This window comes from Carya illinoinensis, chromosome 12, assembly GCF_018687715.1.
Source record: "Carya illinoinensis cultivar Pawnee chromosome 12, C.illinoinensisPawnee_v1, whole genome shotgun sequence".
NCBI classification, from domain to species: Eukaryota; Viridiplantae; Streptophyta; class Magnoliopsida; order Fagales; family Juglandaceae; genus Carya; species Carya illinoinensis.
Window position 1 is genome coordinate 20,028,558 of NC_056763.1, and position 18,417 is coordinate 20,046,974.

General features: G+C 36.5%; 1 protein-coding gene, 1 non-coding gene and 1 pseudogene across 3 annotated transcripts; 1 reads left to right on the plus strand and 2 right to left on the minus strand.

The window, feature by feature from the left end:
* Positions 1–476: 476 nt before the first annotated feature.
* On the minus strand, positions 477–8,507 carry LOC122289481. 2 transcript variants are annotated; one of them, XM_043096498.1, is made up of 11 exons: positions 6,312–8,507; positions 5,370–6,205; positions 5,004–5,149; positions 4,513–4,810; positions 4,127–4,395; positions 3,826–4,035; positions 3,617–3,709; positions 3,275–3,370; positions 2,660–3,164; positions 1,821–1,911; positions 477–922 (listed from the first exon to the last, which is right to left on the minus strand). In XM_043096498.1, the coding sequence occupies exons 5-9, from the start codon at positions 4,235–4,237 to the stop codon at positions 2,790–2,792; spliced, it is 885 nt and encodes a 294-aa protein (XP_042952432.1). In that variant the 5' UTR covers positions 4,238–4,395; positions 4,513–4,810; positions 5,004–5,149; positions 5,370–6,205; positions 6,312–8,507; the 3' UTR covers positions 477–922; positions 1,821–1,911; positions 2,660–2,789. The 2 variants fall into 2 exon arrangements, with proteins under 2 accessions (XP_042952432.1, XP_042952431.1); XM_043096497.1 differs by having other exon boundaries at positions 1,821–2,015.
* On the minus strand, positions 6,032–16,462 carry LOC122289319 (annotated as a pseudogene).
* LOC122290616 lies at positions 16,428–16,531 on the plus strand. The gene has a single exon (XR_006236478.1). It is a non-coding gene; the product is annotated as a small nucleolar RNA R71 (small nucleolar RNA).
* Positions 16,532–18,417: the final 1,886 nt, after the last annotated feature.

An 18,417-nucleotide genomic window follows, 5' to 3' on the forward strand; every position in this document is an offset into this window, starting at 1 on the left:
TTTAAATAAATTTTTCGGCGATGACAAAATCGCTGTGATATAATATAACAACGACTTTTACATCGCCGCCAAGATAATTTTACGGTTTTTAAATTAATATCCTGGCAATGACAAAATCGCTGTGATATAATATAATTGCGATTTTGTCATCGCTGGCAAATTTATTTAAAAAGGAAAATTAATGTCCCGGTGATGACAAAATCTCTGTCATTTTATATAACAGCAATTTTGTCATCGCCGGGATATATAATACCGTTGTAAAATTATATTCCGGCAATAGAAAAGTCGCCGGTAGTTGGTATTATTTTAATCGATGCCATTACTTTTTGTATGAATTGTTTTTTAACGTATTAACGGCGATTGAAAAATCGCTGGAAAAACCTATAAATCAAATTGTTGTTAACCCAATATTCTTACCGGGTCTCATTTTCACTATAAGACCCAATACGAATACTGGGTTACTATATTTGATCCCATTAATCCGAATGTACCTGATTGACATTATCAACTAACGATCCATACATACACAAATATATCTGTTCTAAACAATTCAATTGCATCGATCGAGCGTCAATTCAACCATGCTTTCCTCCTATATATAATTTCTCACTGGGTGGTGCACTATGTCGAGTCATATCAAGTACAAGCTGAGCTAATTTTTATATAATATACAAAACATCACCATTACCTACTAATTTACTATACTCTATTATAATGGTAGCCAAGGGCTACCAATTTTGGTTATCTCTATTACTGTGGGACTTTTCATTCACTGGCACCCACAGTTCGACATATCACTCTTGATCAAGAAAGGTGGCGAACATGATGCGTGAAAATTGGTACTGGTTGCACAGCTCATGATCAGCCCAAGCTTGGCCATATCACTGTTGTGAATATCAAACCACCCCTTTTTGTCTGATGCCTAATGTAAGAGTGAATAAAAAAACAACCATTATTAAAGCCATGCAAGTAATTTTACAATGACATGAATATAAAGCACTTTTTTTTTTTTTAAATGAAAGACAAACAAAAATCATATTAGATACGGAAAAAGGATGTTCTGGAATTGAACAGTTGACATTTGGAGATTTTTTCATTATAATTAGGAAGAGGTCCAAATTCAGAATGGGGAATTTGTTACACTTGCCTAAACATTTTTCCAATGGAAATTTTTTTTCTCCCAAATAATCAAACTTTGCCACACCCAAACATATTAGTGGCAATAGGGAAATTTCTCCTACTAAAGATTTTTTTTTTTTTTAAATGCATCGGCAGTTTCTTTCACCTAACCTAAACAATTTTTAGATGGAAAATGTCCACCATTATCCTAGGTGGTGTAGTCAATATTGGTTAGATCTCAGATAACAAAAAATCCAGGCTTAACTTATTCAAGCCTTGTCAGTAGATAAAATGGTCAACAGGTAGAAATAGCAGAGTATAAACTTTAGGCTAATTCTCACACTGGCCAATATTGAACATAATGCATTATGGGTACTGCAGATAAAAATTTCCACCTCAACCAATGCCCTTTTAATGCAACTTCTAGTTTGGGAGTCATGTGTGTGAATCACGTGAAACTATGTTTGATGACGTATGATAATGTCACTTTCCAGGCAAGATAACCCCTTGGTTGTCTCATCTATATTACCACAAAACAATCCAGGCACACAAAATATATTCAAATGAAGTTGCAGTCCGGACAACAAAGCTTTAAAAAAGGAATAAGATGTTAAAAATAACTGGTCGAGTAGAGAGGAAAACTTTCACTATACCGGAAGAGTTTATATTTCAAATTTGACTTTTAAATGAGATTTGAGTACCTTTTCCAGTTGTAGAGAACACTGCACCCTAGCATCATCATTCTTCTCTTCCCCAACAAATTCATGCATTTGGGGTCGCAGCACTGGGCCCCTTGATGAGTAAGAAATTCGTTTGGTTAAATATTGGATATTGAGCAAATATCCACTATTGCACTAATGAGAATAGCTGCTTCCATCAACAATGTATTAATAGTTCTGAAAAAATAAGATGCCTTTCATTAATATTCTAAGTATTTGATTTTTAGAAATAAATGTAAAATCTCTGATATTGAATAAATTTTTTTCCAATCACAGAACATGGTATTAATGGTCTGGAAGCCAGCGGTCAAGGCTTTATATTTCATAGCCGGAAACTTAATATGCATGTTATTGGCACTCCGAAATGGACAGATTTCAGACCAACTGCTACTTAGTAGATTAAAAGTACATATGGCAACGCAACTGTGGCCTTTGTTAGCTTGGGTACAGGTTGTGAAAATAACATACTACTAGATGCTGAACTCTCTCTCAATGACCCTTTTCTTTTATTGTCTCCTTAACTCTTCTTTAAGAATGAACATGGCATATAATTATCCTCTTATTAATATAGTTTGTTTACTTATAACCTAAAATGTTCTTCCATAACTCTTTCAACCACCTCACACCACATAAAACCCATGACAATATAGATAACCTCATTAACCATGACTTTTCAGGTGAATGGAGTGCAAGAAAATAGCAATTATTACTATTGATAGTGAAAACACCTAATAATTCATGCGTACCACAGCAGTTATGCATGTACAACAAATTAATGATTAAAATAAGGGAGAAAAAAGCATATGTCAACTTTTTAGTACCTACTAGACAAGTGGTAGCGGTATATCAATTAATGACTCAGTGAATGTCAAATGATCCTTAAAGAATGCCTGAAGCAATCTGTCAGTCTGAATCTGATGCTCCCTAAGAGCCCGCATCTCTAATCTCATTTCATGGTAGCGGTAGATCAATTAATGACTCAGTGAATGCCAAATGATCCTTAAAGAATGCCTGAAGCAATCTGTCAGTCTGAATCTGATGCTCCCTAAGAGCCCGCATCTCTAATCTCATTTCATCCAGCTGACTCTTATACTCTCCAGAATCTTTCTTATGTTGTTCAGCATCTTTCTTGTGTCTTTCAATCTTAGACATGTAGCATTGCATTTTAACTTGGTCACACTGTCTACTTGACTCGGGGATGACCATCTCCCTGAGTCCTCGCGCATATCCAGGTCGATGGCCCAGGACCTCCCTAAAGACAGTCGCTGCTGCCTCATCATTACGTTGCTCTGGTTCTAGGCCATCCAACCTACCTTGCATCTTTTTCTGGACATTGACAAAACAACGATTATTAACAATTGTGGCATGTTAGTTGTATGCATTTATTATTATTAGAAACAAGAATAGATCAATGGAACTGTAAGTGTACAACTCACGTAAGTATCTTCTGTAGCATCTGTCACAAACTTGTTCTTCTTCTTCGACCAGCGCGTCTCCTTATAGAAGTCAACCAAATTTCCGTTCTCATCACGCTACATGTGTTCAAAAAATGTATATGAAAAGTTTGATGAAGCAGGTCAAGTTTATAAAATTTGACATGTGTATTTTAAGCTCAAGTCTATTGAAAGTAACTAGTACCCAACAGTAAGGTAATAATATCATATCCTTAGATGTAATATAATTTCACGACATAGAGGACAACATTTAATATGTGCTAATGAATTTAGAAGTTGGACAAGTCTATTGAAATGACCATCAATTGGGAGGCATCCTCAAACCTTTTGCTCAAGTATTCGGATGAATGATTTACGTCCTGATGTGTGATTAATTGCCTGCTTCTTTCGGTTCGCTTGGTTTTGAGAAGAAATTTTCTGCCATGCACACCCAATGTTAGCTATAATAAACAACTGCATTTGTCACAACAATATTTAGTCATATTAAATGGAAGAATTTAATATGGCATTACTTTGAGAAAGAGCATATATACCTTAAAGGCATCACTGCCCAATCTACCACACAACTTTACCCATACAAGGGGGTCCACCAAGCTTTTCCCATTAGCCAAAGCTTCTTCATGGCTTCCAAATGATTCATAAATCTTGTGCAAGTCATGATGGAAGGAGTTGAAGCGCTTACGAAGTGCCTTTGTCACCGTCAATCGGTGGTTTTCACGCTCCCAATCAAACACGAAGTCAGACTACATTATTGTATAAAATTAGTATTTTGGCAACGGTTATAGTGCATAAACGACACCCAACTTGACGAAAGTAGCTAACCCAATAACTTACCCGAACACGGTCAATGAGCTCCTCCTTCATAGCTTGCGGAACATCCGTCCATCGCGCATAACTCATGTCACAATATTGTTTAATAATCCATGATACCCGTGTCGTGAACATAGAAGCGTGCTCACAACATGGTGCTGTCTTACCCTCGTTTATCTTTAAAAGCACTTTCCCATGCTTCCTTGCCTTGTCAAACTTGATGCATCGAGCGGGCCCATGAATTCATTTTCTCTGTTCCTGCTCTACAACGGGCTCTGTGGGGGTGTCCGCTCCTGTATTTCAAAATATAGGACTAGATTAGTGTGTGTAATTATAAAGTATCTTTACACAAACAAGATGACATACCAATAGGTCAACGCATTCAATATGTATCATGGATTAACACATACCAGTTTGTGGTACACTGGGGTCTTCCATTCTTGTGTGGTCTCTAATAGGTGATTGTGCCCGCACTGGTGAGGGTTCTCAAACAGGCGCTGGCGTGGGAATTGGGTTGGTGGATGGTGGCGGGCTTGGGCGGCTGTGTGGAGTCATCTGAGGATGATTGATTACACTCCTCAGGATTGTGATATGAGGAGATCTTCGCTCCCCGAGGACGGTTGTGGCGGGCCGAGTACGGTACATGCCGCCTCCCACGAAAACCCCGGAGTCTCCCTCTGCCCTTAGTACTGGGTCCTGCTCAGTCACCTGCATGCGTATGAGTTAATAGCATTGTAATAAACTTCAGGTCCATTCCACAAAATAATCTCAAAGTGGATGCCATGGTTAAAAAAAGAAAAATCAATTATCTACCATTTTCAAGTACTTTTGGGTAGAGTAACCATTACATTATGATCATTAATATAGATAAATAATTAACTTATCGATCTAAATTATATACCTTTGTAATTAACCGTGCCGCTCATGCCTCCAGCTTGAAGATGGGATTGCATGATAAATATATTGATATCAGAGAAAGCAAATCCCCTCCCAAATCTGTCTGTGCAACGACTACTATAAAGCAACGCAGTATTGTTTTACCCTCACCTGAGCAATAATAATATCATAATTAGCAGCCAAACAAGAACATAAGAAATAAATATATGAAACCATATATGTAATCTTGTGCATATTACTTCAGTCCATTTATTAAAAATTAACATACCGTGTTAGTCTAACTAAATAAAAAAAGGTATGACTTTTCCAGATTATTTTTAACTATATGTGAAATTGTATCAACTTCAAAGAGGTAATCTGTTGTACCAACCTTAAGTAGACGAAGTTTTTGGAGTGTTCATTATAAATCTGACACAGACTCTTCGTCTGTTGATAAGTCCTCTTCATCTGAATATTCCCCCTCACTATACGCATCTCCGGAACCAGAAGAAATCATGGCATCATTAATAAAGCCTGTTGAATCTATGCATTGACCATCCACATCCATGACTTCTTGTGCATCAATATGACTAGGTGGTATATCAAGCCTATCCAGTGGAGTTGACACTGGATCTGCATTACCACACTGCACTGGTTCATAGTAATCAGAAGACTCATTTTCTTGATCGGCCTCATCAGTACTTGGCTCGCCATCATTAATATCTTCCAGATTCCTCGACACCGACGGAATGTTATATACATTCCTATTTGTATAGGTTTGCACAACACTCCAATTCCCTTTCGCCCTTAAATCTCTTATGTAGAAACATTGATCAGCCTGACTCGCCAACACGAATGGTTCACCTTTATACCAAGTCCTATTCATGTTGACACTAATCATATGGTCATCCACCCACACCCCTCATTTTTGATCACCAACATCAAACCAATCACATTCAAATAGGTATACCCGATGCCACTCTATGTAGCGTAACACTATGATATTATTAATAACACCGTAAAAGTCTGCGTTATTTGTGGCCTTGTTCCCAGTTACCAACACCCCAGATCTTCTGTACGCCGACAAAGTTCATGCTGTCTCGTATGAAACATTTTTCCATTTATTATGCAAGCATCATATGATGCAACCCAACGGTCAGGCCCGCAAGCTAACGCATACAGATCAGCGGACACATCAAGTGGATGCTTGGTACGATGTTCCTGGATCTATAGCAAAATTGTTGAAAATTCATAACGTATATTGTCATCATTTCAAAACATATTAAGGAAATCCATAATATTTCAATGTAGATAAGGATGGAAAAGAACTTACACGGTGCTTGAACCAAGTTGGAAAGTCAGTTTGATGCATGCGATCGATGCAATTTGGATTTTGCACCTTACATATCTCGTAGTGTTCCCTACATTTGGTGCACAGAATTGCCAAGCAAAATATTTGATGTTATGGGCATTGCATATATAATAACTTGTTAAGTTTGAATGGAAGTAGATTTTAAAGTAAACTCTTTGATGATTACTGTATATATGGTCCAATCTCCTGACAATTGTTGAGCACATACCAAATGGCTGCTTTAAAGAGTTTATCTTCTAATTGCACATTAGAAGCTGAACCCAAGGGACGAACTTTCTGATTGAAATTCTGAATCCATCTATAGTCTCCTCTTCGTCAGCATCAACGTTGCGGTCTGCTCGATTGAACTTCGTCTCAACATCTTTTAGGTATATAGAGCAAAAAGTTAGGCATTCGGTGTGAATGTAGGCCTCGGCTATTGAACCTTCTGGTCGGGCTTTATTCTTAACATACCGTTTGAATTTTTCAAGGTATCTCTCAAATGGGTACATCCATCTATATTGTACTGGACCCCCAAGTATGGCCTCACGAGGCAAATGGACAGCTATGTGGACCATGACATCGAAAAATGAGGGAGGGAATATCATCTCCAGTTTGCATAGAATGGTGACAATATCAGTTTGGAGCTGAGATAGGCGATTCACATCCAGTGTTCGAGCACCCAACTCTTTGAAGAATGTGCTAAGTTCAGTCAAAGCCAAGGCAATGTCATTTCTTAGAAACCCCCCAGCAGCAATTGGGAGTAGTCTTTGAAGGAAAACATGATAATCGTGGCTTTTTAACCCGGCGATTTTTCAATTACGTAGAGAAACACAATTCGAGATATTGAAAGAGAACCCATCTGGAAATTTGATATCAGACAACCACTCACAAAATTTATGCCTTTCATCTCCGTGTAATGCGTACAGTGCATGTGGCATTGTTACATGTAGGGCTGTGCAAATTTCTGAGATTTCCGACTCCGTTCCGAATTCCGCTCTGAATTCGACTCCGACGGAGTTGGAGTTCTCGGAATTCGGAGTCGGAGTCGGAGTTACTCCGACTCTCATAGTCGGAGTCGGAATCGGAGTCCGGAGGCCTTGTTGACTCCGAACTCCGACTCCGAACTCCGACTATTTATACCTTATATATTATATATTGTATTATGAATATTATGTAGTCAGGTAGCTCAATGGTTGAGGCTCGGTTTTGTTTCTCCGGATCCTGTGTTCGAATCCCCTCATGCACCATTACACATTTTGCAACTATTTTTTTTAGGAAAACCTTAAACGACGCCGTTTTTAATAGGAGAACGTCACCCCTACTTCGATCTCGTCCTCCCAATCAACCCTCGCTGGAGATCTCGCTTCCGAGCAAAAGCAACGCCAAACACCAGCCGGATGCAAGAAGGAGAGGTCGACGGAAGGAGAGGTTGACGGAAGGAGAGAAAACGACGGAAGGAGAGGTCGACGGAAGGAGAGAAAACGACGTCGTGAGGAGGAGGAAGTGAAGGTAGTGGTTGTCAAGAAGGAGAGGTCGACGGAATCGAAGGATACGACCGGTACTTCTTCCACGGATGTCCCATTAACGCCGTCTAGTTGGAAGGCGGTATGGGACGGTGATCTTCAAGGGATTTTTGGGACGGTGATCTTCGGAAGCCATCGGAATTCCGATCGGAGTTCCTAACTCCGAACTCTGATCGGAGTCGAACTCCGACTCCTCGTCGGAGTCGGAGTCGGAGTGAACTTCCGGTTCCGACTCCAGTCGGAGTCGGAGGTCGGAAATGGCAATTCCGACTCCGTCGGAGTCGGAGCCCAGGCCTGGTTACATGATCACCCTCATGCCTCAAATGTAATTATTTTCTATAGCCCAATATCTCCAACTCATGCCTTGAATTTATATTATCTTTAGTTTTTCCTGGAGTGTTCATTAAAGTGAATAAGATGTTTTCGGTAATATTATTCTCAATATGCATAACATCTAAATTATGCTAAAGTTGAAGTGTTGACCAATAAGGTAACTAGAAGAATATGCTACATGTTGCGCCTAAATTTTGACTCAAATTAATGAATTAAAAATTTAGTGCAGTTTTACCTGCAAGTATACAGGTGTTGTAGTATCTTACAGGATCGAATCCATAGGGATTGATTTTTGTGATAAAGAAAATAAATTCAGACAATGAAACGAAGTTACGAAAAGAAACGTGCAATCAAATAAAGATTGATAAAATAACTGAATCAAACTAAAATGATAAAATGAATTGATATGGAGAAAGACTAAGGTTTCGAGGATCCATCTAATAATTTATGATATTGTTTCCGATCAATTTACTTCAATTAAATTAGAATAATGATTCCGTTTAATTGGAAGATTTAGCATTTAAGATCAAGAAAAATAATTGCTTATGATTGAGCGTGAACGATTGATGATTAAAACATTTACAAATCTATTTGAATACTACAAGGATTCCTCAAGCATTCACTGTATTCGGAAATCACAATGAATCAAGACGAGTATATAGATAATCAAAATATCCAATAATAAAATCTTTCAATCGATCAAGCTCGTAGAATAAATTTTACGTGGATTCGAAAACAATATTTAAATTATTAAACTTCACCTCTAACCTTAATATGGAAATTTAGCAAATCATATTTATTATAAGTGCTATAAAAACCATATAAATATTATTCATTAGAAAACTAAAATGAAATACAAGAAATACTAGGCAACAATTTAGAAACAATAAAATTTGAAATCTAGTTAACGTCAAAAGAATAAAGCTCACGACGTTACTAAAATGCATAAAATAGAAATTGAAACTATAAGATATAAATCAAGAAGAAGCTGCAGCCCCACCAGATGCCAAACGAAAAACATGCAGAAGCAAAAAAAATAAAACTCCAACCACTTCAAATCCACGTTAAACTCAAGCACCAATCTCATCATGTTCCTTTCTCCACCAAAATAAATCCCATCCAATTAGATTACTCCAGCCGGCTCCCTTCATTTCCATCCCCCACATCAACTTCTTTTCACATCAACCCCAAAGAAAATCTGGAAACTCTTTACACGTCTCCCTCTACCTCTCTACAACCGACCTACACATCTCCAAGAAAGAAATAATTCTAGCCGACTCCCTTGTTCTCTAGCCAATCACCTATCACCGATTGCTTCTCTTCTCTCCCTCTCTACTCATGACCAACACATCAAGTCCCTTCTATCTCTTACGTAACCTACCCCTCAAATCCTCACCCACCGATTGCTCCTTTTTTTTTTTTTTTCAGCTAATCACCTCTCACCGATTGCTCTCTTCCCTTTTCTTCAATCACGTCCAGCAACATATATATATATATATATATATATATAGCTGCTTCTAGTTGTCCAAACTCCCTCCTCCAATCACAATTCCTTTTTCTTTCAAACACCACCGATTTTCCTCTTTACTTCCCTTCAATCACGACACCTCTCTTTCTTTACACACCAACCAACTAATATTCAACTTATGCACTGATTTCTCTCATCACTCTTACACTTCTCCCTTGTTGAAAAATTAAACACGGCACTTCTCTACTCACCCACTCTCCTATCTCTTCTCTCCGTCCACTTTAGCTGCACCAACCTTCTTCTTCTTATTTTATTTTATTTTATCAGCCCACATGCCTTCACGTTTCAGCTCCATTTTTAGACTTTAATGTTGCACCTCCAAAAATTCTCAAGCCTCCGTGAGTTTCGTTCAACCATGAAGATCACATGCATCTTGAATAATCAAAGGAAGAAAATAACCACTGATTCTTCATTTTGTGTCTTCTCTTTCAGTTGCCAAGTACGTCCTTCCTTCCTCTCAATTAGTATACATTTTTGATCAAAAGTTCTAACCGGATCTCATTTGAATTTTATTTAAACTGAAAATAAGAAGAAAGAAATAATACTCAAAAATAAATTATCAAAAACAGACTATATATGTGAGGAAATATTGTCCCATTAAATCATAGTTATAAAATTAAGCATAAACATGATATCAATCAATTGAAAATCACAATTCGTATTTATGCTTATTAACTATTTTTCCATCTAAAACCAATAATAGTGTCACGAAAAATTTAAAATACATTGGTTTTAAATAGCTAAAACATGCAATATTTCAGCTCAATCACACCCCCCAACTAGCTTTTTGCTAATCCTTGAGCAAAATAGTGAAAATTAATTGAGATGAACATTACATAAAGCTCGAAATTCAAACAAAAACAATCAAACATAATTCTGAATTCTCACAAAAAATTGATTCGTGACTACTCAACACCAGGAGTTGTATCCACAAGAAAAGTCTCAACAATTGTTCACATAGAATTGGGGCAAATGTCTCAGAACTCAGATATGTGTGTGTGGCTAAACCTGTGTGTGTTCCTCACTAATAAACATGATTTATCATAGGATTTTTCAACCTTAAGATTAATCATTATTGATTCTAACTACCTCAAAGCCTAAGAGACTAGCAGTTTTCACGCCAACTCTGTTTAAAGGTTGAACATTTAACCCCCAAAGTTTTGGGTAACTGTTTCTAGCCTTTTATTCAGGAAAAATTACATGATTTTTTTTTTCTTTCTTTCTTTTCTCTCTCTCTCTCTTATTTTTTTTTAATTTTTTTTATAAGGCTCAATAGTCATGCAGTTTACTTCTCCTGTTTTAAATCAATGAACATTAATGAGGAACACTACAAGTGTAAGCATGTGCAAAATGTTCTTTTAAAACTTGCCCTTCATTCTATACAAATCAAACTAATTCTCATTTTTGTAAATATCGCATCCCGGTGTTTCAAGTCACTCCTCAACAAAATATGATGCATCATAAGTCATGTTCTATGCTTAAGGTTGAAAATAAATCTTCACAAAATAATTCCACTCAACTACTCCACCAAGATACTCAAATCTAACAAATATGCCAGAAGTGTGTGTTAATCATTTATTTTTTTTATTTTTTATTTTTTTATGTTTTTATTTTTTTTAATTTTAATTTTAATTTTATTTTTTTATTTTTAGGTACTAATAAATTTTCAACAGAAAACCCTCCCTCCAACTAAATGTGACATTGTCCTCAATGTTCAGCAATTGAATGTTCGATGATGTATGCTATACAAGTATGAATTGGAGCAAGATAAACACTGTAGAACATATATTGAGACGAAAATGATTAAACAGAGAGGAAAGAGTTCACCTGAGATATTCGAACGCACATAAGGAGTAGATTTCTGTCAAAGTTAAAAATACAAAAAGCAAAAGAAAGAAAAACAAAACAAACAAATACGGTATATACAATGAAAAATCAGAAATTAATTCTGATAAGTAGGATCCTCCAGAGTAGTGGACTCAACCTCTGGAGTAAAATCATCCAAAAATGGTTTCAACCTTTGTCCATTAACTTTAAAAACATTACCATTCTCTGGATTTTCTATCTCAATGGCCCCAAAAGGATAAACAGTTTTTACAACAAAGGGCCCGATCCATCGGGATCGAAGCTTGCCAGGAAATAAATGGAGTCTTGAATTATACAACAAAACTTTTTGGGAAGGCTCAAAAGATTTTCGAAAAATATTTTTGTCATGAAAAATTTTCATTCTCTCCTTGGCAATGCAAGAATTTTCGTAAGCTTCATTCCTGATTTCCTCTAACTCATTAAGCTGAAACTTACGAAGAGAGCAAGCTTTATTCACATCAAAATTAAATCGCTTGATTGCCCAATAAGCTTTGTGTTCCAATTCCACAGGTAAGTGGCATGCCTTTCCAAAAATGAGTCGATATGGGGACATACCAATCGGGGTTTTAAAAGAAGTACGGTATGCCCAAAGTGCGTCGATTAGTCGTAAAGACCAATCTTTGCGGCTTGGGTTAACCGTCTTTTCTAAAATTTTTTTGATCTCCCGATTAGATACCTCAACTTGGCAACTTGTTTGTGGATGATAAGGGGTATCAACCTTATGAGTAATACCATATTTTCGCATTAAGGCCTCGAAAGGCTTATTACAAAAATGTTTACCCCCATAACTGATAATGGCTCGAGGTGTTCCAAACCTTGATAAAATATTTTCTTTCAAAAATTTCAGTACCACTTTGTGATCATTGTTTTTGCATGGAACAGCTTCAATCCATTTGGACACATAATCCACTACTACCAAAATGAAGAGATTGCCAAAAGAAATTGGGAAGGGTCGCATGAAGTCGATGCCCCAACAATCAAATATTTCAACAACCAAAATTGGATTTAATGGCATCATACTCCGGCGGGTAATACCTCCCAACTTTTGACAACGCTCACAAGTTTTACAAAATTCATGGGTGTCCTAAAAAATGGTAGGCCAATAGAAACCACATTGCAAAATTTTAAAAGCAGTTTTCTTTCCAGAAAAATGGCCACCACATGCCCCAGAGTGACAAAAAGATATCACACTTTGAAATTCGTTATTGGGAACACATCGTCTAATTATCTGATCTGGGCAATATTTGAACAGATATGGATCATCCCAAAAGAATTTTCTTACCTCCACAAAAAATTTCCTCTTATCTTGTTGAGTCCAAATGTGAGGAATTTAACCTGTAGCAAGAAAATTAGCAATGTTAGCGTACCATGGCACTTGAGATATACCAAAAAGTTGCTCATCTGGAAATGTGTCTTTAATAGGAATTGTCTCTATGGAATCTGAAAGAACAAGTCTAGACAGATGATCAGCAACAACATTCTCAACTCCTTTTTTATCTTTGATTATCAGATCAAATTCTTGCAGCAAAAGGATCCATCTAAGCAACCTGAGCTTTGCATCTTTTTTCGCTAAAAGGTACTTTAACGCAGCATGATCAGTAAAGATGACAATTTGAGATCCAATCAAATAAGAGCAAAATTTGTCAAGTGAAAAAATTACTGCAAGTAACTCTTTTTCAGTTGTTGAATAATTCATTTGAGCACTGTTTAAAGTTCTACTTGCATAATAAATAACACAAGGCTTTTTGTCCTTACGTTGGCCCAACACAGCTCCAACAGCATAATCACTAGCATCACACATAATTTCAAATGGTAAATTCCAATCAGGTGATCGCATAATTGGGGCTGAAATCAACATACCTTTTAGCTTTGTAAAAGCTAACTCACAATCATTAGTCCACACGAAAGAATTTTCTTTTGACAATAAATTGCACAAAGGTCTAGAAATTGTGCTGAAGCTTTTGATGAACCTCCTGTAAAAACCTGCATGACCTAGAAAAGATCTGATATCCCTGATGTTCTTTGGGATGGGCAATTTAGAAATTAATTCAATTTTGGCCTTGTCCACTTCAAAACCTTGAGAAGAAACAATGTGACCAAGAACAATCCCTTAAGTGACCATAAAATGACACTTCTCCCAGTTTAAAATCAAATTCTTTTCTTTGCATCTAATCAGCACTCTTTCCAAATGAGTCAAACATTCATCAAATGAATCACCAAAAATAGAAAAATTATCCATGAATATTTCAACGAAACGCTCTACCATGTCATTGAATATACTCATCATGCATCGTTGAAATGTAGTAGGAGCATTACAGAGTCCGAATGGCATCCTATGCAAAGGTACCAAATGGACATGTAAAAGTGATCTTTTCTTGATCTTCAGGAGCAATCTCAATTTGGTTATATCCAGAATAACCATCTAGGAAGCAATAGAATTTATGGCCCGCTACACGTTCAATGATTTGATCCATGAATGGTAGGGGAAAATGATCCTTTCTGGTGACAGAATTCAGTTTTCTGTAGTCAATGCATACACGCCAACCAGTAGTAACTCTAGTTGGGATCAATTCATTATCAGTATTCTTAACTACAGTCACACCAGATTTCTTGGGTACCACCTGCGTAGGACTAACCCATTTGCTGTCAGAAATAGGGTAAATGATCCCTACATCCAGAAGTTTTAACACCTCTGCTCTGACAACCTCTTTTATGTTGGGGTTCAGTTTACGTTGCATTTCTCTAGAGGGTTTAGAATTGTCCTCTAGATAAATCCTGTGGGTACAAATCAAAGGACTAATACCTTTGATATCAGCTATGGTCCATCCTATTGCTTCTTTGTGTTCAATGAGAACACTAATCAATTTGCTCTCCTGAATTTCATCCAGTTTTGATGAAATGACCACTGGTAATGTCTCTGCTTGACCTAAAAATACATATTTGAGATCAACAGGTAGAGGTTTCAAGTCAAGTTTTGGTGTTTGCACACTTGAGGGGAGAGACACAACATCATGAGGCGGTAATTCCTCAAAACGTGTTCTCCATTTATCAATGTCCATTATAGGAGTAGATTCTAGCAAAAAATTCATAGATGCAAGTACAGAATCATCATCAAAATTTGCACCATGAACCAAACAAGCCTCAAGTGGGTTAGAAAAACTTGACAAATCAAATTTATTTTGAACAAGAGTTTGGATCAGATTTACTTCATGCACATCATCATCATCACCAGGTTGTTTACAAATATTGAAAATATTCAACTCCAAAGTCATGTTGCCAAAAAATATTATCATCACACCACTCCTACAATTTATTAAAGCATTTGAGGTCGCAAGGAATGACCTACCCAAAATTATAGGAATTTGAGTGCAAATATCAAAGACAGGTTCTGTGTCCAAAACAATGAAATCTACTGGGAAATAAAATTTGCCTACTTGAACTAGCACATCCTCAACTATCCCTCTCGGTATTTTAATTGAACGATCAGCAAGTTGGAGTGTTACCTTGGTGGGTTTGAGTTCACCAAGACCCAACTCCTCATATACCGAGTAGGGTAGGAGGTTAATACTAGCTCCGAGGTCAAGTAAAGTTTTTTCAATTTTAAAATTTCCAATCACGCAGGAAATTGTTGGACAACCCGGGTCTTTGTACTTAGGAAGAGAATTGTTCTGGAGGATGGCGCTTACCTGCTCAGTGAGAAAAGCCTTCTTCTGCACCTTCATCGTACGTTTCACTGTGCATAAATCTTTCAAAAACTTAGCATACGATGGAATTTGTTTGATTGCATCCAACAAAGGAATGTTGATTTTTACCTGTTTGAAAATTTCAAGAATATCAGCATTTTGAACCAACTTGTGAGAATGTTGCAATCTTTGGGGAAATGGAGCAGGTATTGGGGCTTTCATAGGCATATCTAATTCAACCTTCTCAAGTTCACCATCACTCTTGGAATTTAAAGAGTTGTTGGTCTCATCAACTTTCGTTGTTGAAATACTCTTATCAATTATTTTTCCACTGCATAAAGTGGTGATGGACTTGGCATGTTCAAATTTTGAATCAGAGGGATTTGAATTTCTTACCTCAAATTTACCTTTGGGATTCGGCTGAGGTTGAGTAGGAAACTTACCCTTCTCTTGAGCATGTAATGCAGAGGTCAAGTCGCTAATAGAACTTCTCATCTCAGTAATGGCCTGCATTGTCTGAGTGTTGATATTTGCTTGTCCTTGCATAAAAGCCTGTAATGTTTCCTCAAGGGTTTTCTTATGTGGAGGCACATAAGGACTAGAAGAAGATGGCCCTTGAGGATTTTGATTTGAATTGGACTCATTCCTCCAACTAAAATTGGGGTGATTTCTCCATCCAGGATTATATGTTTCCGAATAAGGAGAAGAAAATGGTCTCCTATAGGAATTCATGGCATTTGCTTGTTCGTGCAACACCTCTTTAAAAGCAGGGATTGTTGGACAATCCTAAGTTAGGTGTCCACTAATCTCACAAATGCCACAATTTTCTTCTTCTTTTTCACTGGCCTTAACCGGATTTACCTTCCTAACCTCCATGGCTTCGACTTTTCTTGTCAGACTTGCTATCCTAGCATTCACATAATCATTTCCTTTAAGAACATACATACCTTCTTGAGATATGGCACCGAGTTTGGGCTTATTTGACCGATCAGAACGATCTGTGTTATCCCAAGATTGGACATTTTCAGCTAACTGGTCAAAATAGTCCCAAGCGTCATCAAGATCTTTATCTAGAAAATTACCGTTACACATCATTTCTACAAACTGACGCATTTGAGATGTTAAACCTTCATAGAAGAAACTAATGGTGCGCCAAGTCTCGTAGCCATGATGTGGGCAAGTTAGCAACAATTCTTTAAAACGTTCCCAACACTGAAAAAATGTTTCATTTTCCTTTTGAGAAAAATTCATAATATTTTTGCGAAGAGTGTTGGTCCTATGAGTAGGAAAAAACTTTTTTAGAAATTCCCTTTGCATTTCTTACCATGTGCCAATAGATCTTGGTCTCAAGGAGTTCAACCAATTTTTAGCTTTTTCTTTCAAAGAGAATGGAAACAACTTTAATCTAACAACATCATCATTGATAGTTTGGTTTTGTAAAGTTGCACAAAATTCTTCAAATTCTTTTAGATGCAAATAAGGACTTTCTGAATCTAAGCCATGAAACTTGGGAAGTAATTGGATTACTCCCGGTTTTAAATCAAAATTTCCCATATTCGTAGGAAAAATCATACAAGATGGAGTACTTGTCCTTGTTGGCTGCAAATATTCGCGCAAAGTTCTCATTGGCGGATTATTTTGTGCCTCTTCATTTTCTTGTTCGTCATGAACACTACGATTGTCAGCCATGGTATTAGAATGAGAATTTTTAGAATCACCTGACAAAGTATCAACCAATTCTTTTAAAACAATTTCCTCTCTTCTCAATCTACCCGTTTGATCATGTTGCCATGAGATCATTCATCATAGATGATCGAGCACATTCAAAAAGTAAAAACAAAATGCAAAACAAGCAAGAAAGTAAAAGAAAAATTTTGGAACGAGATTACCAAATGGTATGAATATGGAAGCAATGTTACATGCTTTGTTTTCCGTAAAAAATCGTACCTGCAAAAAGAATATGAAAAACAATTAGACAAAGATTACTAATTTTTTTTTTCTTTTCTAAAAAACAATTATCACACGTTGCAATCCCCGACAACGGCGCCAAAAACTTGTTGCGCCTAAACTTTGACTCAAATTAATGAACCAAAAATTTAGTGCAGTTTTACCTGCAAGTATACAGGTGTTGTAGTATCTTACAGGATCGAATCCACAGGGATTGATTTTTGTGATAAAGAAAATAAATTCAGACAATGAAATGAAGTTACGAAAAGAAACGTGCAATCAAATAAAGATTGATAAAATAACTGAATCAAACTAAAATGATAAAATGAATTGATATGGAGAAAGACTAAGGTTTCTAGGATCCGTCTAATAATTTATGATATTGTTTCCGATCGATTTACTTCAATTAAACTAGAATAATGATTCCGTTTAATTGGAAGATTTAGCATTTAAGATCAAGAAAAATAATTGCTTATGATTGAGCGTGAACGATTGATGATTAAAACATTTACAAATCTATTTGAATACCACATGGATTCCTCAAGCATTCACTGTATTCGAAAATCACAATGAATCAAGACGAGTATATAGATAATCAAAATATCCAATAATAAAATCTTTCAATCGATCAAGCTCGTAGAATAAATTTTACGTGAATTCGAAAACAATATTTAAATTATTAAACTTCACCTCTAACTTTAATATGGAAATTTAGCAAATCATATTTATTATAAGTGCTATAAAAACCATATAAATATTATTCATTAGAAAACTAAAATGAAATACAAGAAATACTATGCAACAATTTAGAAACAATAAAATTTGAAATCTAGTTAACGTCAAAAGAATAAAGCTCACGACGTTACTAAAATGCATAAAACAGAAATTGAAACTATAAGATATTCATCAAGAAGAAGCTGCAGCCCCACTAGATGCCAAACGAAAAACATGCAGAAGCAAAAAAAAAATAAAACTCCAACCACTTCAAATCCACGTTAAACTCAAGCACCAATCTCATCATGTTCCTTTCTCCACCAAAATAAATCCCATCCAATTAGATTACTCCAGCCGGCTCCCTTCATTTCCATCCCCCACATCAACTTCTTTTCACATCAACCCCAAAGAAAATCTGGAAACTCTTTACACGTCTCCCTCTACCTCTCTACAACCGACCTACACATCTCCAAGAAAGAAATAATTCCAGC